The sequence below is a fragment of the Centropristis striata genome, chromosome 23 (genome assembly GCF_030273125.1).
Source record: "Centropristis striata isolate RG_2023a ecotype Rhode Island chromosome 23, C.striata_1.0, whole genome shotgun sequence".
In the NCBI taxonomy this organism is placed as follows: domain Eukaryota; kingdom Metazoa; phylum Chordata; class Actinopteri; order Perciformes; family Serranidae; genus Centropristis; species Centropristis striata.
In genome coordinates this window covers 4,112,515-4,140,352 of record NC_081539.1, presented here as the reverse complement: position 1 = coordinate 4,140,352, position 27,838 = coordinate 4,112,515, and the positions used below count along the sequence as shown (strand labels likewise).

At 39.8% G+C, this 27,838-nt stretch overlaps 1 protein-coding gene across 4 annotated transcripts in view; it reads left to right on the top strand.

Moving 5' to 3' along the window:
• arhgef4 (Rho guanine nucleotide exchange factor (GEF) 4) overlaps nt 1-27,838 on the top strand; it is a 98,759-nt gene that overhangs the window by 25,857 nt on the left and 45,064 nt on the right. For 3 of the 4 annotated variants that reach the window (XM_059326916.1, XM_059326915.1, XM_059326917.1), the window contains exons 3-5: nt 1,394-5,938; nt 8,871-9,140; nt 10,160-10,289. In XM_059326916.1, coding sequence (XP_059182899.1) covers nt 3,590-5,938; nt 8,871-9,140; nt 10,160-10,289 — 2,749 coding nt within the window. In that variant the 5' untranslated portion in view covers nt 1,394-3,589. Of the gene's footprint in view, nt 1-1,393; nt 5,939-8,870; nt 9,141-10,159; nt 10,290-15,337; nt 15,755-27,838 lie in introns of those variants that run through there. The other variant, XM_059326918.1, reaches the window with a different exon arrangement.

The window sequence follows — 27,838 nt, the reverse complement described above, 5'->3', positions numbered from 1 at the left end:
TTAATAATAAAGGACTTTAAATTGGCTTTTGAATGAGTGGGGCTCATATGTTTTTAATTTAGACCAGCAATAGAACTTTATATGCTTTGAGTAGAAGTAGTGTATGGTAATTGAATGCCATCCAAACATTGTTTTAATAAGTATGGCAGTTTGTTAAACAACTTAAATTGATAAAGTCTCGTGCACTGTATATATACATATATATATATATATATATATATATATATATATATATACCATATATCCCATGGTACTATTTTTATCCTAATGTGATTTGAGTGAGCTTGCATTAGGGCTACTTGTCCTTGAGTTGAGTTGTCATGCAGCCTCTGCCTGAAGTTGCAGCTCTTTATTTATAGCAGGGCTTCTTAATGTCCTGCCTAGTTATTGAGACACAGAGATCACTGTGTACCTGCTGTTTTGAGGTTGGATTAAGTCCTGGTTGCTGCAGAAAGACCGTATCTTAAACATGCAGTGAAGCGGGATGTTGTCCTTCTTCTTCTTCTTGTGTGTACATTTATCTGGATATAAGGTGTTCTGGTAGATGGAGAAAGGGCTGAATTTACAAAAGCTACCTGCATGTAGTATCAGGGAGACTGTGCAGGTCTCGTGTGTGAGCGTATGTCTGTGGGATGTCATGGGAGCAGTGCTGGGATGGTTTTCTGTCCGTCTGTATGCTCTCGTGTTGGATACAGCTGATGCATTGAAGCGCTGGAGAGTAAGTAATAAATCTGACATTGTAAGACATAATAATTGAATTGAATTTTTTATCCTGCTGTCTGTGTTTTTGTGTTTGTGTTTGTAAGTAAGTAAGTAAGTAAGTAAGTAAAGTTTATTTATATAGCACTTTTCACAGATAAAATAACAAAGTGCTTTACAGAAGATAAATAAGAAATAAGATAGGGGAGCATAAGATCAATCAATCAATCAAAACTTTATTGCAGACTCCAACGTCCAAATAGACATGCGGGAAAAAAGTCACAGATTTAAGAGATTTAAAGTGGCAAATTTGCGAGAAAAAGTTGCAGATTCATGAGGGAAAAAAAGTGCCAATTTTTTTTTTCCTCCATACTCGGCCTTAATACGCTGTCGTAGTTTTGAAAGTAAAAACAAAAAAAATCAAATATAATTTTTAAAAAATCTGATTTAAGGGTTTTTTTTGGTTTCCTTTGGGTTCAAACTGTTAGTCAAGTGAAAAAATAAATAATTATCTGGTCATATCGGTGAGGTTGTGCTGAAACACATGATACCAACATGGCATGGTAAACATTTTGAAGTGGCAGAATGAGATTATTACAAAATCGACAAAATAGTCGGAAACTCCAAGGGGTTAAAGATTTTTGTTTCTGTGCTGATTTATATCTCACCCTCTTCTTCTAAACTGTCTCCACAGCCCCAGGAAACCCTCCAACAGTCCCCCCACCACTCTGAAGGATCAGGCTTAGAGGAGGGGGATTTTGGTGATAACCCCATAGAATGGTGCGAGAGGAGCACAGGAGGAGGCGACACATCTGATGAGTACTTTGACTCCCGCTCCTGTCACAGCGACACCCTTTCAGACTTCAGTCTGGATGGGGATGACTCCCTGGAAGCCCTGTTGGGACCTGAGGGGGTCTACCCTGGTCCACCAGCATCCAGCAGGACCTCCTGCTCTGGACAGAGAAAAGCTCAACGGAGAGAGTCCGTCACAGCCAAGGACGACCATGGGGACGCCACGGAAACTTATGTTGGACGATTTAGATGTAGCAGGAGGAAAAGCCCAGTGGACCCTCATATTCCCTCGAAGCTCACCACTGCAGACCTGTGCTCAGTTCAGATTCGACCCCGTCAAAGTACCGAGGAACTAAAACGAGACTTGCACCAAGAACAGCCCAGTTTACAGGCTGTTTGCACAGAAACTCAAGTCAACACCACGGAGCCATACAGTCTAAATCTGCAAAGCCAACAAAACACAGACACCTTTGACAAGAAGGTAAATAGTCCACAAGATAGCCAGGAAGTGAAGTTGCATGCACAACCAGAAGAAATCAATCTTAACAGACTGAGTGAATCTACAGACTCATGCACGATACATATAGATACTACAGAGGACAACATTGTGGAGGTGCAACAACAACAACAAATCACAAATGAACACAACACAAGGTTACAGACGGGAAACATAAATAGAAAAAGTACAGAGAAGACAGACAGTGGAAGGCTAAAAATCTGTAATGTTAAAGGAGAAAATATTGTACTCAGCACTTACTCCGTGGAGAAAAACACAAGTTTGAATAGATGCAAAAGTGACAGTAATGACCGACCACCAAGACACACAGAACATTTAAAACACCAGGGTAGAAGCATTAAAGGCAAAGAAATACAGGCTGTAAAAGTGGACGAGGACAAAAGGGATTTGTGTCGGAGTGTGGCCACAAACTGTAATGGAACTCATCATAAAATAGAGAAAAAATGCAAAGACTTATGCATTGCAGATGCACAGTTCACTGATCTAACAAATGCACAATTATCTGGCAGTACTTGTAGACTAGTGCATTCTAAAACTGGGACAAAATGCACAGACTCTCAGTTAACGACAGGAAATGTTGTAGCAAGTCCAAAAATCACAAAGAAAAATAGCGTGTCACATATCACAAAGTCTGCAGAGTTCAGAGGCACACTGGATGAAGAACATTTATTGGCACAAAAGTTGGATGTTCGCTGTTCAACTGTGTGTGAAGAGAGCTCCAATACAGGACTGTCAGAGACCCACTCTCAGGTTTGTACTATTGATAAGAAGTCCCAGGATAAGGCAAAAGTGTCAGGTGTCTGTTTCAAGGCGGAACACTTTGTTGGTACTTCAAAAGAGGGGACTACACCACTTGGGACCGTCAATGAAATATGTTCCTCCATCACATTTTCCACAGAGACCACAGCCTCTTTTCCATTGGATACCTGTTCTACTGTGGCTCCGAATGTTTTTGCACTCGCCCCGCATATCACATTGGCAGGCTCTGGCAGGGAGGAGCTAACTGAGCAACGAAGTAAAAAACAACCTCTGAGTGCAAGGTTGCAGCCATGTCAAGTTCCAGGCAGGACCCAGGGTTTAATCCCTAATTACTTGGATCAATTGGGGGGTGCCACATTAGAAACACATCATAGGCAGCACCATTCTGTGGACAAGCTTTCGGAGAAGACACAGCCAGGTTCTGTCGATCCAAGGCCGAACTCAACTCAAGTCCAATCTGGAACTGGTAAGAGTTCTGAGGAGTGTCTGCCTCATCACACGTTCTCAAGAAGGAGAAAAGGATCATCCTGCTCTCCTCTCCAGCAAAACAAGGAGCAGGAGGTGAAGAAGAGTCATGTTGATCATGAACAAATTGTCGAAGTTAGCAACACCGTTCTTCCACAGTTGCAACTTGGCACAACGAGGCTTTCTGAGCACTCGGAACTGACAGTAATCCCCAAAGCGAAAGCCAGTGATCCGGATGCCTACTGTACTCAGCATGTGCTAGCTAAGGTAGGAACAACATCAACATGTCCTGCTGCAACTGAATCCATTCAGGACACTAGCAGAGAACACTCAGGGTTAGCTCAAAAGGCCACTTCCATGACAAACGTACAAACTACTGTCAGCACCATTTCTAGCCATCGTAAGCAAGTTCAAATGGTGCTAAAGGTCCCTGAACCTCAATGTAGCCTGAACACATCTTATTCTCTGCTCTCAGACTCCAACAATAACACCAAGGCTAGTTTAAAAGGGGGCGGGGAGGGGGAGGGTTTAGGCTGTTTCTCACAGGGAGCCCAAAGCAACTACAAAAATGACGAGAGAATAATTTGTCCTGTGGTTGAACCCTTAACAAATGTGATCACTGAGCCCTTGGAAGAAGAAATCAAACCCCAGGAAGATACTTCGGTGCTCCTTTCTTCACTGGACTACGGACCCAATCGAAGCAGTGGGGAAAATGAACCTATGCTTGGGAAACACCTTGGTAGCCACGGCCTTTTAGGTCTGGTTCATGCAGATGAGCTAGAAACAGTAATGACAAAGTTCAAATGTTCCAACTCAAAAGTAAATGAAGGCCTTCAACTGTTAGTATCAAGTTCAGAGAGCAGAGATCTGTTGATGGACGGTGAATTTAACGAAAGAGAGGGGCAGTGTTTTAGCCAACTTAGGGATCACAGCTTACCTACCAGAAAAACAGGCCGCTTATCCGAATCACTTGAGGAATATACACTGGCTGAAGTGTGTAGAGACCACACACAGGTCAGATTGCCAGATCCACAGCTGGAGGTGAGGGTAGTAAGGTACTCACACCCTGATGTCAGCCTCAACCTGCTTGCTGTCAGTAGTTTAGAGCCAATTCTGGAGGCTGAGCATTCACTGGAAAGTTATAGAACAACAGATGATGATATAAAAGTAGAAACAGCGAAAGATTGTGAGGTCATGAGGTCTGCTGAGGAAGTTGAAGTTGCTTATCTTTCACACCAGCCTGAGCAGGATGAGGAATTTTTGATCAGTACAGAGTTTGAATCAAAGCTGAACCCAGACATACCTCTGCTACATGGTAGTGGCGAAAAGCACTGTAGACCCACGGCTGTTATGTATGAAGCCTTGTCTCCCACCTCAGCTAGCAGCAACTGCAACGAGTTGGAGGATCCTCACTTTTGTGATTCAGCCAGAAATGCAAACCTTAACAAAATGATCAAAAGGAGTAAAACAAAAGAAAACTGTACAGGGAATAAAGGCTCTAAGATTTCAGTTTTTGCTAAAATGCCTTCTTTTAGAAAGGCGAAGGGTTCAAAGGGTACCAAAAGTGAGGAGGTACCCCAGGAGTCGTCAGATGCAGGAGGTGAAAGCCCTCTGTCTGAGCAAGGGCAATGGAGGGCCAGCTCAGAAGATGAGACTATTGACAACAGTGACATGCTCAGCCAAACAGTCCACCAAGCATCTTCCTCGTTAAATTACACGAGAGAAGAAGAGGACTGTGGCTCTTCCTCCTGTACTCCCCAAACTCCTCATCGTCAGCTAGTCTGTCAAGGCGTTAGTGGGGAGGGTAACGGAGAACCAAGCCCAGACAACCTCCTCCTTAAGCAAGTGCAGTCATCTAATGGACAGACCTACAAGAGGAGCAAGAGCAATGACAGCTTGAACATCCGCATGCGCCTTGCACAAGCACAAAAGTCCCTTTCCAGTCTGTTTGAGTCCCGTTCAATGGATAAGGAGAGCGAGGAGCAGGTCCCTGTGAGCATTGATGTGGATTCTGGTGTAGCCAAACAATCCTGGAGGAAGCTAAAGAGGGCCAAGGAGGCTGAGCTGTTGAAAAGAAATCTTTCAGTGCCAGACCAGGAATGTAGCAGCAGTCCAGGGTCACCAACCACCCCCAGAGCCCTCTGGCACACCGATCCCATCTCCAAGCGGGGAATTCCCCAAGAAAATGTAAAGGAGAAGTCCCATGGGTGTCAATCTGAGGGCCAAAGGAGAAAATGTTCCGCTACCAAACTGTGTGGGTCTGGCATACCTCCATTTTTAGATGACTTTACAGTCCCACAGCTCAATTCCGCCAGTCCTGTTTCACCTTGTCGTTCCTTCTCACCAGCCACCATTACTCACCAGTTTTCACGATCCTGGACCATATCCCACCCAGTGGCCAGTGAGGGTGTGATTAAGAGCCCCTTACGGCCAATGAGCCCAAAACCCAACAGTCCTAGGCCATCGACTCAGCGTAAAATTTTCTGCTACCCTCACTCAACAAGGGCGAGTTATGCCTGTCCTATCCTTCTGGGCCAGTCAGTCAGCATGGAGGGATTAATGGACCCCCCTGAGAGACCTAAGACCCTAAAACCCTCAGCTAGCCCTCTGGGTCTCAGCCTCAGCCCTCTGGATGCAGCCGAAGAAAGATTAGACAGCCAGTCACACATCAACCAGTATGCCATTGGTGCAATCAACAAGTTAGAGGTAAGAAAAGTCTATAATGCATAGAGGAGATTTTTGTAAACATTTATAGAGAAATGTGTGACATCTTAATCCGTGTGTGGTTCGTTCTTTGGTTATTCCGGTTCAAAACCCAATCGGAAAAACAAACAAACTGCATTATATTTCTGTTTTTAAACCAGAACAGAAAAAAAGAAAAATATTGCAGTTTGTTTGCTTTGTTTGTTTGCTCCATGACCGGAAATGTCTGTAGCTGCTAGCACCGCAGCTAATTCACTGGAACCTTTACCTGTCGGAAAAATCGGAATGAAAAAAACGGGCACCAGGATTGAATTTGATTTTAATATTTAATTGGTTGGGTTTACGTGACCCGGAAGTTTGACTGCGGTCAAGTGAGCCGTATTTAACCAATTAAATATTAAAATCAAACTCCGTTTTTCCATTTCATATTTTTGATCTGAACATAATATTGAAATATGAAAAAACAAGCATTTTTTTTTTTTTTTTTGTGTAATAATAAAAAACAAATAACAAAATAACCAGTCAATTTTTCATTATTTGATTTTTGATTGTCAATTGAAAATGGAAAGAACGAATGATACACGGATTCATGCCGTTTTTCTGTTTTTTGTTTTTCTGTTCTGGTTTAAAAACAGAAAAACGATGCAGTTTGTTTGTTTTTCCAATTTGGTTTTGAAACGGAATAACCAAAGAACGAACCATACACGGATTCAACTTAATACAGACACAATTATCTTTAATATTGATGTTTTACTGGGATGGGATCAAATGTTGTGTATGTTTAAATGTAAATGCAGATGCCCTTCCGTTTTGTATGTTAATGGTCACTATGAAGCTGTATAGGCCTTGTTCAGGCCTCAATTAAGATGCCAATGGGGTTCCAGTTCTCTGGGAAAAGTGTTTCATCCCTGCCTCCAACACACACACACACACACACACACACACACACACACACACACACACACACACACACACACACACACTAACTCTTGGCTTGGAATGAATAGGAAAACTAAGCCAACACCAGTTAATCTCTTGCTCTGCAGACGATGGTCTTTGTGTGTGTGGGTCTCAGGGTGGTTACCAGTGTATCTATATCTGTCAGTATCTGGGCTGGGATGGAGAACAAGTCCCTCTTTCTTTGTGGCTCTCTGTAAACTAGATGAAGAGAAGAAGAAAAACAGCAGAGCCAACACTTTCTCCCTCTCGGCCCTCAGCAGTGGAAGTTACTATCTACCCACCTCCCTACCACTTCCTACAATAGTTCTGTAATAAACAGCCAGAGCAGAATAACTGGAGGTCTAGCCCCCTCTTGTGGCATTCTTCCACTTTAAGTTCAATCTGATTTCAGTTGATCATTTTCAGTTTGTTTTCCGGTTCTCCAAACATCACTAATCACATCTAATCACATAATCTTTTTGGGGATATCCAACATTTTTAAGATTTTTGATCAAATTCCAATAATTCCAATGCCACCAGCTACAAGTCCTCCAAACCATAAGACCAAATATGGGTGTTTCCAAACCTGGCACCCTAACCAGTTGCAGGAGTTTAACACGTTCTCATACTAAGAGTTCCTATTTTAATCACATTGTTAATGTTGTGAAACAGTTGCGATTTCATTTCTGCAACAAACTTGCCTATATGGTTAAGGCAAAAAAGTACATGGTTAGGCTTTCTAAAAGATGGTTTAAAAAGTTAAATAAATGCATGTAGTACTGCTGGAAGTGAGGTAGTTCTATATATGCTATGTTCTATACTGCTATACAAAGTCTAACTGCAGTAACTACGCAAAAGGTAAAACTGAGAAAAACTGCTTTAAAGTTTTTTAACGTGTTTTAACTGACGAGCCAAATTAGTTACATGTAGATAAGTGATATGACACTTATTTCTACATGTATTGATGATGTAATATTTATGCTCAAAAATCATGATGATTTATTTGACCTTAGCTGCTGTGCAAATGTAAGTTTTGTGCTGCTTGAGCTAAGGTGGGCCATGGGACTGTAGGCCTGCTGGCCATGCTGAGAGTCTACCGTAAAGATTGATAGATTGCGGAGAACATATGACCCTTTTTCAGAAAAAGAGTCCTATGTTCCCCGGTATGTATTTCTACAGGGGAACATAGGACCTTTTTTGGGAAGAACAGGGAACATAGGACCTTTTTTCTGAAAAAGGGTGAACATAGGACCCGGGGAACATAGGGATGACCCCTAACTATCTCACGTAGCATGTAGCTAACGGTAAAACTGTCTGGTAGCAGTTGGTCTTGATCTCTCTCTAAAAACACACCTGCCAATACAACAACTAGCGGTAACCTCACCTAGTGGTAACCTCACCTAGCGGTAACCTCACCCAGCGGTAGCCTCACCTAGCGGTAACCTCACCTAGCGGTAACCTCACCTAGCAGTAACCTCACCCAGCGGTAACCTCACCTAGCAGTAACCTCACCTAGCGGTAACCTCACCCAGCGGTAACCTCACCCAGCGGTAACCTCACCTAGCAGTAACCTCACCCAGCTGTAACCTCACCTAGCGGTAACCTCACCTAGCGGTAACCTCACCTGGTGGTAACCTCACCTGGCGGTAACCTCACCTAGCGATAACCTCACCTAGTGGTAACCTCGACTAGCAACAAAAACACAGAGCTAATGGAAAAATAGCGAAGCGTCAGGGAGACAAAAATGCTGAATATCTCAAAAAGAAAAAGAGAGGGTACCATGAAAGTCACATTGAGTTCGGCTTCATAGAAGCAATGGACAATGGGGGGTCGCCAAAGTTTACAATGGTAAAAATGTGGGTCCCTCAAGAAGAAGGTTGAGAACCACTGATCTAGTGTCCATCCTCATGTCATACACTATACCTGGGAGACTAAAGGGAGTTGATCTGGTATTGAAAAGGTTCCTGTAACTAATCAGTTAACTCTGCACTCAAAGGGCTTGCAAAACAGTGGTCACCCCGCCAGCCAGTCCAGAACAAGACGGCTGCTGGAGGTAAAGAGCGAGAAGAAGGCCTTGGTAGCTCTCGGTGGGCCGAGGCATGGCTGCTGGGTGGATGTGGGCCCTTATAAAGGTGGCCAGCAAAGGCGAACGTTTTCAGATGATCTCTGGATTGAAGAGCAGAAGAAAAACAAACGCAAACTGACCCGAGCCATCAGGGGGAGTCTGGGCCAACTCAACTCACTCTTATCTCAAGACATGGACAAAGTAAGATGTGGCCACAGCACCACGAGCTGCCAAAGCAAAGATCCAAACCTAGGAAGTCTTTGTAACTCATCTTCTCCTTTCTCTGCCTTGTTTCTGAGTTTCCGTTCTTCCTGGACAGTCTGTTTCTCTCTGGTGGCTTCTGCCAGTCTTTTTTTGGGATATGAAGCCTATCATTAACTCTCTGTTCAGCCACGGCCTCCTTATTTTTTATTGTTCTGCTGCACACTAAGCCATGCACGCTCCTTCATGTTATATTCCTTCCTTTTGCACATCATTGAGTAGTATTAACTGAGTAGTTGTTGTTTTCTGCACTGCAAAAAAAGGTGTGTCTAAAAAACAGATAAAAACAGTAAATCTGAGGGAAATGATCTTGCTGCATGGACAGATAATTTCACTTGACAAGATTTCTTAAATTAAGATTGTTAAATCTAGAAATAAGCATGTTGAACACTTAAAATAAGAAATTAACTCTTAAAACAATATAAATTAAAGCTGGTGTTTTTTTTTTGGTCTTTTTGTGTCTTTTTTGTTAATTTTTTTGTCTTTGTATGTCTTTTTTTGTGATTTTACGTCTTTTGTTTCTTTTTTGGTCATTTTATGTCTTTTTTTGGTCTTTTAGTGTCTTTTTTGTTTCTTTTTTTGGTCATTTTTTGTCTTTTTACATTTTCTTTTGGTCACAAAATGACCAAAAAAGTCAAAAGAATTTACAAAACAGATCAAATTAAAGCTGCAAGCAGCGATGAACTGGCCCGAGCAGAGTGACCTGACAATTATTTGTTTCTAACCAAGATAAAAAAAACTTGTGTTACATTTTAAGTGTCCAACATGCTTATTTCTAGATTTAATAATCTTAATTTAAGAAATCTTATCAAGGTAAATTATCTGTCCATGCAGCAAGATCATTTCCGTCAGATTTAGTGTTTTTATCTGGTTTTTAGACACACCTTGTTTGCAGTGTGTCCATTTCAGCATTAGCAGATGAATCAATTTCAGTGATAATGTAATTTTCGTTCCCACAGAATGATCCTGGAGACACCTTTGGGCCCATTCTGGCCTTCCAGGGGATGCCCCTCAAAGCCCACTGCTTCTCTCAGAGCACCCCCATCGGTCTCGACTGCCTGGGCTGGAGGAGACGCATGTCCTACTCCTGTAAGTACTCCCTGTGGTTAAATGGTCTGCAGTTAACAAACTACCCTTTTGATTCAGGTTTACCTTGGGTTATTGGATGCTGAACTGGCTGTTGGAACATTTAACCCTTAATAGGGCACTCATTGAAATACTTGCAAATTCCAGGGGTTATTGGAGGATATAACATACTGTCAGAATGTGTAAAAAAGCATACGTACCCAGGGGAGGGGGGTAATATTTTGAGAAAAAAGTTTACGAGATTGAAGCAGCAAAAAAAAAAATTAAAAAAATGTGCAGATTTACGAGATATGAAATGGTGAATCTGCGAGGAAAAAGTTGCTTTTTCCCCCACTTTTTTCTTGTAAATCTGCTACTTTTTTCACGCAGATTTGCTACCTTAAATCTCTTAAATCTGCAACTTTTTTTCTTGTAGATTTACCACTTTAACCTAGTAAATTTGCCACTTTTTTCTCATAAATTTGTGACTCTTTTCTTGCAGATTTGCTACTTTAAATCTCTTAAATCTGCAACTTTTTTTCTTGTAGATTTGCCACTTTAATCTAGTAAATTTGCCACTTTTTTCTCGTAAATCTGCCACTTTTTTCACGCAGATTTGCTACTTTAAATCTCTTAAATCTGCGACTTTTTTTCTTGTAGATTTGCCACTTTAAACTAGTAAATTTGCCACTTATTTCTCGAAATATTACTATTATTTTTATTCATACTTGGCCCTAGTATGCCGTCATAGTCAAGTTCTCCTGGTACAAGTCACTGAAGAATAACTCTGTTTGTACGACTGTTTCTTGCAGATTTTTTTTCTAAATGTTTCATTTTTACATTGGCGGTCCAGGTGAATAAAGTTAATATTATTATATTATTATCATACTGATTGGTCAGATGTCATGGTGTCACTGTCTGTGACGTAGCCTGATCTTTGCTGATGAAAGTATGGAGAAGTTGAAAATCAGGAAAAAATGTACAGAAGACAGAACAAGAATAACAAAGATGAGGAGAATAATACTGCACAAGCAGCATTCACACAATAAGCACGGTGCATTTTAAACAGTCTGCCTTGCACCCATGGTGCTCATTGGCACACCTAATAATCCAAGTAAGGCTCAAATAATGATGAAAATCAGCGAATGTCAAGTAAGGGAATAATCAAAATATCTTAGTCAATAGTAAACAAAGGAGGCATGATATTTATGTGTGTTCATGCAGCCTCAAATTTACTGAAAAAAGATCAGGAAGTTCTCTTTTATTTCTTGAACCCACAAAAACAATATTGGAAGCAACAATAATTACATGGCATGACAGATCACATGCAAAAACTACATTACACAGGAGGAGGTGAGAAAAATGTCTCATGTAACAGTGCATATTATCAGATTGTTATTGGAATATCATAATATTGCTGATACTGAGTCACTAGTTTACATGTTGCATGTGATGAAACCACAAACATATTACACTCATTAATATGTGTGCATTTAATTGCTTGACTACTTCCAGCAACACTGGAAAAAAACAGTTCAATATGTCCATAATGTAACTGTACAGCCTAATAATGTTCAATAAGAGACCAAAGTTTTGACTCGTCCCTTTAAGGCTGCTACTAACAGACCTGCTGCAGTTCCTTATTCAGCCTGCAGGCTGCAGTAAGTTGTCATAGTAACTCAAAGTCTAGAAAATCCCTTTTACCATACATATGCATACAAACAGACACTAATATGCCATGAGATTATTTTCTCTTCAGTGGAGACATGCAATTTAAATTTGATTGTATTCTCTTTGCATTGATGGGTTTGTTTGTTTTTTGCTTGGTTCTTGTGACAGAGAAAGGAAAGGGATTTCTTGCTAAAACAAACAAAAAAAAACCTCTTAGTCATGTCATAGAGACACATCAGCTCTGTAAGTCATGTGACATAAGTATTAAGGGCAGTGTCACAACCAACGTTATACCTTTGTCTGTTGTTCTAGAAAAAAGCATTTTTAATTAAACCCAAAAGCCAATTTCCTTGAATTCATGGTTGTTTAGTCAACTTTTCATATCAGAAAAACAGAAAACCCTTTTTCAGCACTTTGTGGCGCCTTCTCTTTTTTTTTTTTTTTTTTTTTTTTTCCAACACAAACCACTGAGTCACACACTAGAGCAGCTGGAGCCAAAAGCTGCTTCTCCTCCATTTAGTTAGTTTTTACTAAGAGCATGATTCGGGAAAAAACTGCTGAAAGAATCTAGTTGTAGTCTTGTAAATAGTTTCCCTGCTAGATTGACAGTCTGTCTAAAATCTCAGTGTGAGACTAAAAACTCTAAACACTTGTCTTTAGATGTGAGCTGATAGTTTTCCAGGAATCTTTTCCAAATCTCTTCCAAATCTTCTGATGTATAGGGAGCATACTTTGTGGTTCCTAAATGCATCACTTTTGTGACACACTGGCACATTTGGGTATGCCAATGTACCAACATGGTCTCACAGGAATCCGTGAAATAGCCACGGATTCGCTTAACTCAAAATCTGTGGAATAGCCACGGAATCACTCAAATATCCGTGAAACTGACACGGATTTCGCTACAATGCAAGTTAATGACAGTCATATCCCGTGTCTATCCCATGGATATTTGTTCCTATTGGTTTGTTCCAAGTCACGTGACTTTCAAGGTCCCGACGGTCAGAACAAAAAACATGGCGGACAGTTCTCTCATTTTTAGTGAAAAAAATCAATATTTTGACTTAGTTTCTGCATAAAAATGGATTTTGATCACATTTCTAGCCAGAAATATATGTTTTATTTTCTAAATATTCACTCAGTGAATGTACGTAATCACTTTGTATGTTGGAATAGCCACGGGATATGACTGTCATTAACTTGCATTGTAGCGAAATCCGTGTCAGTTTCACGGAAATTTGAGTGATTCCGTGGCTATTCCACGGATTCCTGTGAGACCAGGTTCCAATGTACATATATATCGACATTCTGAGCTCAAACTGTGAGGCAGTAGAGTAAATGCACTTCCAGTGAGTTCAGTGTACTTGCTGCAGATGTTTTCAGTATAATTAGACTTTTTTTCATTGGACTAAATTGAATTCTAAGCTGAATTTAAGACAAGTGTAGTGCTGGGCCGTCTGCGGCTAAGAATGGGACAGCACACACAAAGCTGCTCTAATCTTTTTTACACAGTATTATCATTCTGAACACCAGAAGAGCAGAGCAATATATTTATCATGTAATCTTCTTTAGGGAGGTTTCATAGGGAGGCTCAAATCCAATAACACCAACAGCAGCGATTGCGGTTTCATTCATCTGTGACAGAGCTTCAATCCATGCAGATAGTTTTGGCAATGAATTATTTGCAAGATAAAACTTCCACAGAAAACAGTTGTTCTCGACCAAGCGGCAACCTCTGGGTCTGAGCAGGGAGACAAACCAGGAAGTGCCTTAAGTTGCATTCTACCGAAAATTCCAGCAGGGGGCGCTAATGCTGCGTTCGATTGCACTCGGAACTCGGAAAGATCCGACCTCCGAACTCTGGACGGTCCTTGAACTCTGGATTCCGACTCGAGAATTGGGGTAGGATCCAACATAGACATGTATATATGTCTATGGGATCCAAGCAGCCCGAGTAGGTCGGAAATACGTGGAAAACGTCAAAGCAAAATGGCGCCACACACCGTGAGAGGTAAACAGTCACTTTATCTTCAACATTTAGTCTGTTATGTGTCGTTTAATTTAGAATTTGTGTTACTAAAAGTGTAGGATTACTGTGTAGTGGTATTTGCACTCCCACTCTGTTAATTAAAGAGTCTGTGTGAGCGTAGTAGGGACAAACAAGCACAGTAAAAGTGTAAAAAATATTATAGTTTTTCCCATATTTCAACTACATTAGCCTCTCTTAGGTAGCTGATGTACTTCCCCAGAATAATTTTTAAATGCTCCAAAGACATCAACTTGCTGTGACTGGCCATGTTTTCCAAGGTTGAGCAATGAAACTCATTTACCTCGGAATTCGGAATTTCCAACTCGGATCTTTTGGAGTTTCGAGTGCAAACGAACGCAGCATAAGTTTGGCTGCAGAAACATTTCTGTCCATTCATTTCAATGCAAAATCAGAAAACTTCTCACTTGATTTATTACCTCAGAATGTTTTTCAGGACAACACTATGGTCTTAATCACTAGTAAAAAATCTTCTTCAAGACAATTTGATGTTAATAGTGTAAATAATGGCCCCATTTAGAAGAAAACAGAAGATAAAGAATCGATGATTTGGGGCGGGGCTACCTTTGATTGACAGGTCACTAACAAGGCGAGCCGTCGTCAGTGCGTATCCACGGCAACGTGTCAATAAAGTTATATATAACGTTATATAGATATAAAAAAGGACGTTTACCGGTTTGGTCTCATAACTTTGACCCTTTCACTGTATTTTCATTTCATTTTTGTGTCTTTTTTGGTCATTTTGTGTCTTTTCTAAGTAATTTAGGGGTTTTTTTTTCTGTCATTTTGTGTCTTTTTTGGATCATTTTGTCTTTTTTTCTGTCATTTTGTGTATTTTTTGGTAATTCTGTGTATTTTTTGGTCATTTTGTCTCTTGTTTTGGTCATTTCGTGTCTTTTTTTAAGTAATTTAGGTTTTTTTCTGTCATTTTGTGTCTTTTTTTTTGTCATCTTGATACTGCCTCCAGCGGCTCCCAGGTAATTTGAGTTTGAGCCCCCTATTTCGGATTATCTATATGATCCATATTGCCAGAAAGGGAGGGTTGGCTCTTTTTATCATAAGCTGAGTGGACACTGTGGATACTGCACTATTACCGAGCCGTCCACGCTTCAGAAACCCCCCTGCAGGACCCCCACTGATGTCAGCCGAGAGAGAGAGAGAGAGAGAGAGAGAGAGAGAGAGAGAGAGAGAGAGAGAGAGAGAGAGGCTGTGGGTCTACAGCAGAGCTCTCTGCTGTACTGAGACTAGAAGGAGGAAGCAGCAAGTTGACAGCTGAAGCTTCTCTCAGCGGATAGTACCGGAGATATCACCGAGGAGGCCTGCTCCTCCTCCTCCTCCTCCTCTTCCTCCTCCTCCTCTGCGCTCTCGCCCTGGGAATAAACCACCTGCGCCTCGCGTCTCGCCTCTTCCTCTTCCTCTTCTTCTTCTTCTTCATCCCCACTTACTTCTCTCTCCTCTGCCCTCTTGTTGTCGTGCGTCCTCCTCGGGATGCGGACCCAGCAGGGCTCGGAGGGGGGCGTGCCGCTGCCCGGGGGGAGCTGTGGCAGCAGCGGCAGCTCGGGGCTGTCTCCTGGTTCCGACTCGGACGGAGGGAGTCCGACAGCCGGAGCGGTGGACACTATGGGGGACGGTGGTGGTGGAGGTGGTGGTGGTGTCGGGGTGGGTGGATGTATGGGTGGAGGAGGAGGAGGAGGAGGAGGGAGCTTGGGCGGAACTCTGAGGGGGGTCCTGTCTCGCTATTGGAGCCTGGAGAGTCTGCACTCCACCACAGGTAAGGAGCTCCGACGCACGATGCAGGTCTGAGCACGGCGGCGTGAAAAAAAATTATCACCGGATTATGTGAAAACGATGTTTACAACTTGCAGATCTAGTGACGCTGTCATGCACATGGCTGCAGACATGGAGGGGACCACACATGTAGTCCCCAAGGGGTTAGTGTGTTGGTATACAGGGTTTACTGGGTGGATGGCATGTCAATGTTTGTGTGTGTGTGTGTGTGTGTGTGTGTGTGTGTGTGTGTGTGTGTGAGGGTGAGAGAGAGAGATCTTGAAGATCTGAACCCTGTTAAGACTTGGTTTAAAGCAGAATCGGGCTTGTAACTGGAGAGTCGCCGGTTCGAATCCCGGTGCTGACAGTTCTAGGACTGAAGTGCCCTTGAGCAAGGCACCTATCCCCCCTGCACAGCTCCCTGGGTGCAGTAATGTGCTGCCCACTGCTCCTTGCATGGTGTGTTCACTTGTGTGTAAAAAACGATGGGTTAAATGCAGAGGTTGAATTTCCCCATTGTGGGATTAAGAAAGTAATCTTCTTCTTCTTCTAAACTGACCCTAACCCTAAATTACCTGGGGGCCGCTGGAGGCAGTATCAAAATGACCAAAAAAAGACACAAAATGACTTAAAAGAACACTAAATTACTTTAAAAACACACAAAATGACCAAAAAATACTCAGAATTACCAAAAAAGACAGACAATTATTAAAAAAGGACACAAAATGACACAAAAAAAGACACAAAATGACAGACAAAGACACAGAATTACCAAAAAAGACACAAAATTATTAAAAAAAGAAACAAAATGACCAAAAAAAGACACAGAATGACAGAAAAAAAACCTAAAGTACTTAAAAAGACACAAAATGACCAAAAAAAAAGACACAGAATTACCAAAAAAGACACAAAATTATTAAAAGAAGAAACAAAATGACCAAAAACAGTAATAAAAGGGACCTTCCACACACAACACGGTAAAGTGCCATTCATATAAAACTCGCATTAAACTTAAAATGACCAAAAAAGCGTAGCTTGCTAAGCTAACTACTTAGCCAACTTTTTTGGCTAAGTAGCTTGTTAAGCTAACTACTAGCTAACTTCTTGGCTAAGTAGTTAGCTTAGCAAGCTACTTAGCCAAGTAGTTAGCTATGTGATAAAGCAAAAACTTTTTTTCTTCATAAAGTATGAGAGGCGAAATGGAAATAATGATCTGTTGTTATCAAAAACATGATATTTAAAGAATACTTAAATATTCAATCATAAAATAAGTTGATATCAAAAGATAGAACACAGAAACACACAGCAGCATTAAATAACATGGGAAATTAATGCAAGTAATTTTTGACCCATGTTGTGCATCAAAGGGTTGAAAAAGAAACAAAATGACCAAAAGAAGACACAGAATTATTAAAAAAGACACAAAATTATTGTAAAAAGACACAAAATGACAGAAAAAAAACTAAATTACCTAAAGTCCCATTCATATAAAACTCATATTAAACTTTCATATCAAGGTGGGGGCCACAAAATATCGCCACGAGGGCCGCAATTGGCCCGTGGGCCTCAAGTTTGAGACCCATGGTTTAAAGGCTCGGTTTAGGTTTTGGGTCATTTCATTGCAGTGAGTTATAATGGTACTTGTTTTTGTTATCTTCAGGGTAACCTGTTCAGGACCTGTAGTCCTCATGACACCAAAGCCTGGTCCTATAGTGGTTAGGGTATGGTCGGGGTTAGACACACTGCAAAAAAGGTCTAAAAACCAGATAAAAACACTAAATCTGAGGGAAATGATCTTGCTGCATGGAGAGATAATTTCACTTGACACGATTTCTTAAATTAAGATGATTAAATCTAGAAATAAGATCTAAACTCTCTTAAAACAAGATAAATTATCTGTCACGAAACAAATAATTTGCAGTGCACTCTGCTCGGGCCAGTTCATTGAGTTCAAAGATAGATTAAAGCTGCAAGCAGCGATGAACTGGCCCGAGAAAAAAACACTTTAGATTTAGAAGGGACAGATAATTTATCTTGTTTATATATATATATATATATATATCCTTTATTTAACCAGTTAAAAAGTCTCATTGAGATTTTAAAAAATCTCTTTTACAAGAGAGACCTGGCCAAGAAGGCAGCATAAAAAGTGACAAGTTACAACATTTAAACATTAAATTTTGTTAATTTCTTATTTTAAGTGTTCAACATGCTTATTTCTAGATTTAACAATCTTGATTTAAGAAATCTTGTCAAGTGAAATTATCTGTCCATGCAGCAAGATCATTTCCCTCAGATTTAGTGTTTTATCTTGTTTTTAGACATATGTTTTTTGCAGTGCATGAATTGTTTATGCTTGGTTGTAGTTAGTGATTCCAGCCTGGCTGCTTATCTGCTACAAACATGGGTTGTTTCACTCCCGGTTGGCCTCGGGTCGCCTAAAGAATCTCACCATCCTCACATCATCATTAGCAGTTTTTCAAAACCACTGCAGAGATTTGCTTTAAGCAAATTTGGAGCTATTTTTGCTTGGTTGTTTGAAAGTGACAGCACATTGATAAGAAGACAGAGAGGAGGAGTGGCAGACAACAAAGTTTCCCAGTCAGAGTCTAACCAGCGTGTTGTCGTGGTCAGTGTTGCCATGTGACACTTTGTTCCTTTGTTCCTTGTTCCTCCCTTGAAGAAATAAAAGCATTCCAAGTTTGTTGTTTTTTTAACAAATCTCTTTTGCAAACACTAAATGTCTGTACGCTGTTTATAAACGTCAGCATAATTATAATTATTACTTTTTAGGCACTTAATAAATGCCACTGCAAACCTAAGCCCAGGTGTAGGTGTGGACCGGTGATGAGGCTTTTTGGTTGGATCTGGTTTATTGGCCTTTCTCTGCTTGTGTCTAGCTTATTTGCTTATGCACATTTGCATCTCATAATTGATGTGCGTGCTTTCCACCAACAACCCCTGACTATCAGAATATTTTCATCATGGGTGGTGTTGGGTTGTTGTTTACTGTACCTTTGAAGAAGGACCATCCACTTGTTGTTGGGAGCAACAAAACCAAAGACATGGTCTGCGTTGTTGAAATGGCAACACAATAGCTTTATTGTGACTCCCAGTTGCCATTGCAGCTTTGTTAGTCGGGGTGTGTGTGTGTCTGTGTGTGTGTGTTTTGAGCGCTAGTTTTCAAGTTGTATCTTACACCAATGACCAGGGTTATATGACCTGTGTTCAACCCTTATTTTGTTAAGTCTAACCAAGCCAGTTGCTATGGGTTGATACTTGCACTGTAATGAATTTCACTGTAAAATAACAGTTATTTTACAGTCCACATACTGTAATTTATTTTATTTTGTCTTACAGTATATGATCGTAGGCTAAAGGTGGGTGTTGTGGTTATTTTACAGCAATTCTTTACAAATATTGTTTAATGCTTGTAAATTAGTTGTCTACTGTAATTGTTAATTGACCAATTCAACTGTTAATTTACATGTGAGGGATGAATATTTAACAGTAGTATACAATTACTGTAAAAGACAGCAGGATACTGTTGTAAATCAACCGTAAATACACAGCATTTCGTGACAGTGTGGTCAAGGTAATTCACATAAGTCCTGGCTAACAACCCAGGTGCTATGAATACCAATTACTAGTGAAGTGACAACGAAGCTTCATGAACCATTTTCTTTATAATCTGAGCCCACTAGATCTTTGTTCAACAAAGTTCTGAAAACAATTGCCATTGCTAGAGCCTTTTTTAAGCCATGATCGCCATCTAGTGGAGTCAAAAAATAAAGCAAATGGTTCATGAAGCTTTGTTGTCACTTCACTACCAATTACCCAATATGCAGGGGGTAACTGGTATTGATATGATGCATGTTTTTGCAGTCTTTTTTATAAGGGGAATACAACAGGTTTACAATGGGTGTCAATCAACACTCGTGAGTATTTTGTCTTCTCTACAGTACCCATTTATAATACTGGACTGCATAGTGTTATGGGGTATTTGTGTTTTATTGGCGTTTTTCGTTTAACAAAAGGATTATTATGTAGAAACTTGAGGGCTGAAATACATATTTCACTCACTCTACCACAATAAATTGGCTAAAAAGACTCAACAACCGCAATCGCACCAGTGTTTGCTAGGACTGTGTCCCCCCAGTTTACAGCTGAAGCCATGATAGAATACCTAAATCCTTTGATAAAGTGTTTCATAGGTGTTCGGGGCCCCAGTAATATATCTTCAGTTCTATCTGAGTGTTAGATTTAAAAAAAAAGTGGGTCATCCAGGTTTTTATGTCTTTAAGACAGACATGAAATATAGAAAACTTATCAATTTCATCAATAGGTAGAATTGGGTGTCGTCAGCATAATGATGTCAGTTTAGGGAATTTTTCACTAATATTATTGCATATAGGAAGCTGAGAACTGAGAGGGACATTCTCAGTCTTCTACATCTACATACTACTAATAAAAAAGGAATAGGTTCTCCACTAAATAATATAAATAAATTAGATTTGTATGCATCAGGAGTGCATCCCAAATTGTATCACTTTTGTATGCCCACCGTTGGGAGGCTGTGTGTTTATAGCCATATTTTTTCAAAATATGGCTATAGTGTTCAGTACAATGCAGCTTCAGGCACTTCCTGGTTTGCCTCCCTGCTCAGATCCGGAGGTTGCCGCCTGTTTCAAACGCAAAGTCAACCCTGGTTCAAATCTGGTTGATTCCTCGGTGTGAAAGAGATATTGGAAAGGATGGAATGTGTAAATGTTTTTGGTTGTAAAGATGTACCATAGAGTGGGAGGAGGGTTGAATAGAGCACTGAATATTGGCAATGAGCAAGTTTTGCTCAATCTGTGGTGGACAAACAAGCATCTGCTACATGCTACATGTTTTACACACATTTAAAAGAGTACAGTACATGTAGTAGTCACGTACGACATAGTGTATATATCATGTCTTGACAATATGCTGTTTCTCATTGATTTTTTTGTGCTGCCACAATCTCCTCACATACAGTATCTGTCTCCCACATGCTCACACAGAAGCACAGATGTGGACACATAGGTAGTACACACCTTTATCTGTTCTCAGCACCTTGTAAACTCAGAGAATTTAATGGATGTATTGTCTGGAAGAAGAAGACTGTCATTTATCAGTTCTGTCTTAGTAATGACAAGGCCACGATCAAGACTATCCTCACAGTCATTGGTCATCGGTTTGAACGGCAAAGGGACGAACTCAGAGTTAGAAAATATGTGAATATGTGCAATAATCATGCTGTGTCATCGGCATCTTGATATGGTACACCTGTCAGGTGGATGGATTATCTCAGCTCACTTTATAATTTTACTTTGTCATCCTACAAGCCTCGTTCTACTGAGTATAAATGGCAACTGGATGTGTTTGTAAAAAGTCCCACGTGAGGAAAAACGAGAAAAATGCAGGGAAAGAAAAGACGATGCGGGAGAACCGTCACTCAATAATCTGCCAACGATAACAGGAACACACTGAAATCAGTCAAAAGAATACAAAAATTGCCTTGTTTTTTTTTTGTGGTTTTTTTAGTTTTTACTTGAAAAAGTAACAAATCAACAGAAAACAGTAGTGGTGGAAGTTTGAGCTTGACTTCAAAAGAGGACATATTTAAAAATATAAAGTGAAGATTTTGTACTAGTGATTGAGACCATAGTGTTGTCCTAAAAACATTTTCTGAGGTAATAAATCAAGTGAGAAGTTTTCTCAATTTGCATTGAAATGAATGGACAAAAATGTTTTTGCAGCCAAACTTAGCGCCCCCTGCTGGAATTTTTGGTAGAATGCAGCTTAAGGCACTTCCTGGTTTGCCTCCCTGCTCAGACCAGGAGGTTGCCGCCTGACTAAAACCAAATTTAAATACATTTATTAACACAATTTGGGGAAAATAGGCCTTTTGTGTAAGAAAAGTCTTAGATGTTTGATATCTGATTGAATATTACAGCAAAAGTCACGCTTATGTTTTGGTTCAGTGGAGTGAAGTCTGCCCCTGCTGTTTGTTTTTGAACCAGGCTGTGTTTCACTGGTGTGACTAGGGTGTCTGACGTAAATATGACATGGCAAGTGTTTTCCTCAGGACCCAAGGAAGTGCAGTGCTGGGTGTGAAGTGATATAAGTGTTTTTTTAGAAAGCTGAAAGCTGCAATAACTCGTTCTGAACAGGCATGTTTTGAACGGGCACTGCACTGGTGTGAACCAATACTAGCATCATGTTGACCTGCTGATTGGGGCACGAACTAAAAAAAAGGTCATGGGTCATTTTAGAAACCACTGACAAGACACTTTTTAGTCTAAATAGATAAACCCAAAGCTGTTGTGTGGTTTTTGCCCTTGACAGGTAAGAGTGAAGGGGAGTTTGGGGTTGGGATTTCCACTGATGAGATTAGAAGAGAAGCTTAATCTGATTTAGGTTGAATCTTTTTTCTTCTCTTTTAATGGGAACAGCGGGGCAAGTAAATAGTCTAGAGATAGATCGATGTTGTTTTCTCAGGGCCGATATTAGCAGTTAATGAGGCCGGTGACTGATATTTGGAACTGATATGCATTTACAGTTAGAAAATCTTTCTGTGAAAATGTAGAATTTGGAATATAAACAAACTACAACACAAAACTTGCCTCTAAATGCCTTTTGCACATGTTTTTATCAAAGCTGAAACTTTCAATACAATATACAGGAAGTTCCCATCATCCTTTTTAACAGGCTTATTCTTTTTAGGAAGATCAAACCAGGAAAAAAAACAAACCCAGACAAAAAGACTGTAGACTGATATAACAGGGTTGTGTCCATACATTTGGTTATACTAGTGCAGTGCCCGTAGGAAGTATGTATTCATGTAGTGGGAGATTAAGTAGATATTTCAATTATGGCCAAATGAGGCTGTGTGTGAAAGTGGAATGTACAATGAGGTGTAATACTCTTACTAGTGTAACCTTAAATACCACAGAAACGCTATCTTTCTGTTCGTATTATGCTTAGCTGTCAGTTAATAAAGTTTTGTTTTTACTGTTTTCAATGGATCAAACTGATGCGGAAGAAAGGGTTTAAATCTCCACTTAGCATGCTAATGGTGAGATAGCACATTACGCAGTATGCTGCACTAAAAGTACATTAACATGAAGCCAATTAGCTGATATACTATATTGCATGTAAGTATCTCATATCAAATGATTATGGGCATTACGCTAAGCAACATGAACGTCATCCCTGAATTACATAGTAATGCTACATAAGAAGTGAATAAAGCTAAATCTCCACTTAGCATGCTAATCGCGCTACAACAACGTGTGCAACTCCATAAAACACTTACTTTTCATAAGGTACCACACCATCCAGCACATACACATTGAACATTGATATTCGCTGGAAACTATTTGAATATTATTGGAAAATCGAACCTTGTAGCCACTTTAAAACTCCTAAAGATAGGTAGGCTAAATAGACTTACAGATGAGATGAGTCAGGGTGTAAATCCAGAGTGAATTGTGTTACTGACCAGGTGTAGGCCTATCACACAATGGGGCGGAGCTCCACTAAAAGGGGGCGGAGCTCCCCTAAAAGGCGTCCGATCGGAAACAGTGCAATGCTGCAACACGTCCTACGTAAATAATAATATTTTGAAAAATACACATACGAAATCTTAGGTCAGTCTGACTAACGGTCAGCAAGATATGCTCTAGAGACACATCTACAGACACACACACACACACACACACACACACACAGACGCTTCTTGCTTTTATAGATATAAATTGTACATTAATCCTAAACCTTGAGTCTATTTCTGCAGCCCTTGTTAGAATAAATTCTCATCCAGTTACCATCATGCAGCATGATACTGCTCTCTTCCAGCAGTGATGCAGTTCGTTCCCAGGGCTTTGTCACGCTTGACCTCACACCACCATTACTCATGTTACTTCCTCCTCTTGATCTCAGTGCAGCACGGCCTCATTGACAATAGACGTTAGCAAAATGATGCCACGAAGGTAATGCATGCAAACATGTCTGTGAATGGCTCATGCTTGTATTCATTCTTGCTTCTGTATGGGCCAGCAAATTAAAGCAAGGTGTGATGTCAACTGTGTGCACACACACACACACACACACACACACACACACACACACACACACACACACACATTCTTGTACTTCTATCTTTGTGAGGACCCTCTTTGTAATAGTGGATTCCTTTGCAAGGTTATAATAGTTTTAGTTTTAATTAGGTTGTAATTTTTTGTTTTTAAATTCAGTTAGTTTTAATTAGTTTTTAGAGTGAGTTTGCTAGTTTTCGTTTAGTTTTTATTTTTTGGAAAATGCTTCTTTTTAGTTTAGTTTTTACTAGTTTTAGTGTTAGTTGTAGTTTTTTGTAATGGGGTATTTGTTGGGTGGGAGATTAAAGAGGTCACATTAAATTTTGCCTTTATTTCCTTTGTCTTATCCATCTTCATTATGTATGAAAAAAGTTGACAAAGACGAAAACGAAGGACATTTTCACTATAATTTTAGTTAGTTTTAGTTAGTTTTGTAACCACAAAATACAGTTTCAGTTAGTTGTCGTTTTTTTAAAAACTCTCTTTTTATTTTTATTTTAGTTAACAATAATGATCAATTCTAGTTTTCGTTATTTCGTTAGTTTTCGTTAAGTATAATAACCTTGTTCCCGAACAAAAAAGCCTTTAAAGAAGTGAGGACCGGCCTAAATTTCCTCACTTCTCAAAAGTGTCCTCACTCTGTTGGTTAAAAACGTGTTCCGGTCCTCACTATGTATGACATACAAGAACACACACACACTCACAAATGTCCTGTTCTGTGGGGCAAGAAACAGTGAGGAGTGATGTCTGAAAGCATCCATCACAAAAAATGGGAGTCACAGGGCTCTCTGGGAAATAGGTCGCTGTGAAAGCCGTTCAGCCTGAAGCGTCTTCATGTTGTACCTCTGCTGAGGATACGTGTTTTAGACAGCGGGCGGAGCAAAGGAAGGGAGAATAGACCCACTGCAATGGTTCTCTTAGCATGGCCACAGAAAGAGATGTGATGTTAGTTACTGCTGTGGGCACAAGGCTTTGTGTCAAATTGATAAAATAGAAATCAAATAGCTGGTGCTGTCGTCATGCTTCAACTGGAAACAATGGCAGCACCAGTGGCAACTTCTGTCTGAAAGTACTTTAAATTAATACAGATTTTGTGATTTTTGCTAAATTTTTCCACAAATATGACCGGCCTATAATTTTAATAATGGGTCTCAAACTCCAGGCCAATTGCGGCCCTCGTGATGATATTTTGTGGCCCCCACCTTGATATGAAAGTTTAATGTGAGTTTTATATGAATGGCACTTTACCGTGTTGTGTGGAAGGTCCCTTAAATTACTTTTTGGGGTAATTTTGTGTCTCTTTTTTGGTAATTGTGTGTCTTTTTTAATAATTTTGTGTCTTTTTTGATCATTTTGTTTCTTTTTTAAGTAATTTATTTTTTTGTCATTTTGTGTCTTTTTTAAATAATTTTGTGTATTTTTTGGTAATTTTGTGTCTTTTTTGTCATTTTGTGTCTTTTTTGGTAATTTTGTGTCTTTTAAAAAATGTCATTTTGTGTCTTTTTTAGTAATTTTGTGTCTTTTTTAATAATTTTGTGTATTTTTTGGTAATTCTGTGTATTTTTTTTAAATTTTGTTTCTTTTTTGTAATTTTGTGGTTTTTGTAATTTTGTGTTTTTTCAGTCATTTTGTGTCTTTTTTTGTAATTTTGTGTCTTTTTTGGTCATTTTGTGTCTTTTTTGGTAATTCTGTGTATTTTTTTTAAATTTTGTTTCTTTTTTGTAATTTTGTGGTTTTTGTAATTTTGTGTTTTTTCAGTCATTTTGTGTCTTTTTTTGTAATTTTGTGTCTTTTTTGGTCATTTTGTGTCTTTTTAAAGTCATTTTGTGTTTTTTATATCTATCTATCTATCTATCTATCTATCTATCTATCTATCTATCTATCTATCTATCTATCTATCTATCCATCCATCCATCCATCCATCCATCCATCCATCCATCCATCCATCCATCCATCCATCCATCCAATATGCGATGGAACCATAATTTTGACGGCCATTACAGAAAGAATCACCCTTAAGACCAATGAGACTCTATATTGCACCACATTTTCCTCCCAGTGTCTTTACAGTGTAGCTGAACTCATCCCTGCAGTGAACTCAAGTGTCAAACCAGATGGATGATGTAAAGTGCTGGGAGCAATTAACTCTGCTTAATGGCATTGTTGTCTCCAAACATCCCATTACGTCATGTCAAGAGGAGCAACCAGTGCTCCATAAAAGAGACAAAATGATGTGGTGGTTGCTGTTTAGGGGCACATGATGTCATGGTGCAACTGAAGACAGAGGTTTTACCACCAATCAATAGCCTCCAGTGTTCTTTCTTTCAATGATTATTGAATAAACATTGGGGCGGTAGCTCAGTTATGCATATTGCATTCATACAGGTAACCTCTCTGTGCCATCAAGACGAGAAATACGATCTAGTCATCTAATTCTAGTAGAAATATGATTCTTTATCTTCTATTTTCTTCTAAATGGGGCCATTATTTGAACTATTAACATCAGATTGTCTTGAAGAAAAAATTCTGAGGTAATAAATCAAGTGAGATTTTTTCTCATTTTGCGTTCGAATGAATGGACAGAAATGTTTTTGCAGCCAAATTTAGCGCCCCCTGCTGGAATTTTCGGTAGAATGCAGCTAAAGGCACTTCCTGGTTTGCCTCCCTGCTCAGACCAGGAGGTTACCGCCTGCCCCTATGTCGCTTCATTTAAAAAATATCCTGGAATTGCCCTGCTCAGCTGCATGCTGTACTTTTGTATGCTAGTTGATTTATGAGCAGGGATGCCATGGGATATGAGAAAGCAATCAAAGTTGGGAGTGAGGGATGACATTACTGTACATAATGACATAAGACTTTATGCTGCTGTTCAAGCATTTTGGAATGATTTGCACAACAGACAAGGTTGAACACCAGATTTGTTTCAGACAGAGAGAAACACAAGTTTCCAGATTATCATAGTCATAGTTTATAAAAAATGCAGTGCTTTCAGAATAAATCTACTCTTAAAAAAACTTTTTTTTTCTACTTCAGAGCCACTCCACCTCTGGTTCTATGATGCATACTAAAGCAATGCGGCTCACATTTTGCTGACAATGTCTCTCAGGCATTATTAAAAGCTGACATTTTTACACAATGACAATTTTAGATCCTGATGTCTAGGAGGTATATTGTTAACCATGTTTACCGTTATACCATTTATGTGGTAAGATACTGATATTAGCTAATTAGCACTTGATTATATTTTCAATCAGGTAGACTGCAGCTTTGTACCAGTGTGTGTCTTTTTAATAATACTTAATAATCTTTCACTTGGTAGTTTTTCATCTTTTCTTTTTTTGTTTTACATGATTTATGACTTCCTTCAGTGTGAGGGACATGTCACAACCTCCTTCCACCTAATGCAGCTGCAAATGCCTCCTTGTGGCAAGCTTGGCTGCACCTGAACTACACAGAAAGCTAAAAGTATTTCTCATTGTCTTTGTTGGAGAAAAAGGAGAGGATGAAAAAAAAGATTGTCTCTCTTTCTCTGCTTTTTCACTGGCAGGCGGATAGTGAAAAGTCTTCCCCCTTTAAATAGATTTACTCTGATGGCGATTCAAGACAGGAAGCACTGAGGCTGAAACTCTTTTTGTAGCTCGCTTCATCCCATCCGTCTCTCTCTCTCGTCTCTTCCTGCTCTCGCCTAGTTGCTGCTTTGCCCGTCACCACTGGGTCAGACAGATCAGGGTTAGCAAGTTCAGCACAAGCTTTGTTAGTCCAACCAAACTCTGAACAAGACATTTCCTGAAAAAAAAAACATTAAAATAAACTGTCATTAAGTGAAAATACAGTGAAAGGGTCAAAGTTATGAGACCAAACTGCTAAACGTCCTTTTTTATATCTATATAACGTTATATATCACTTTATTGACACGTTGCCGTGGATACGCATTGTTCTGCTTGTAAATCCTGTGGTGGATTCTG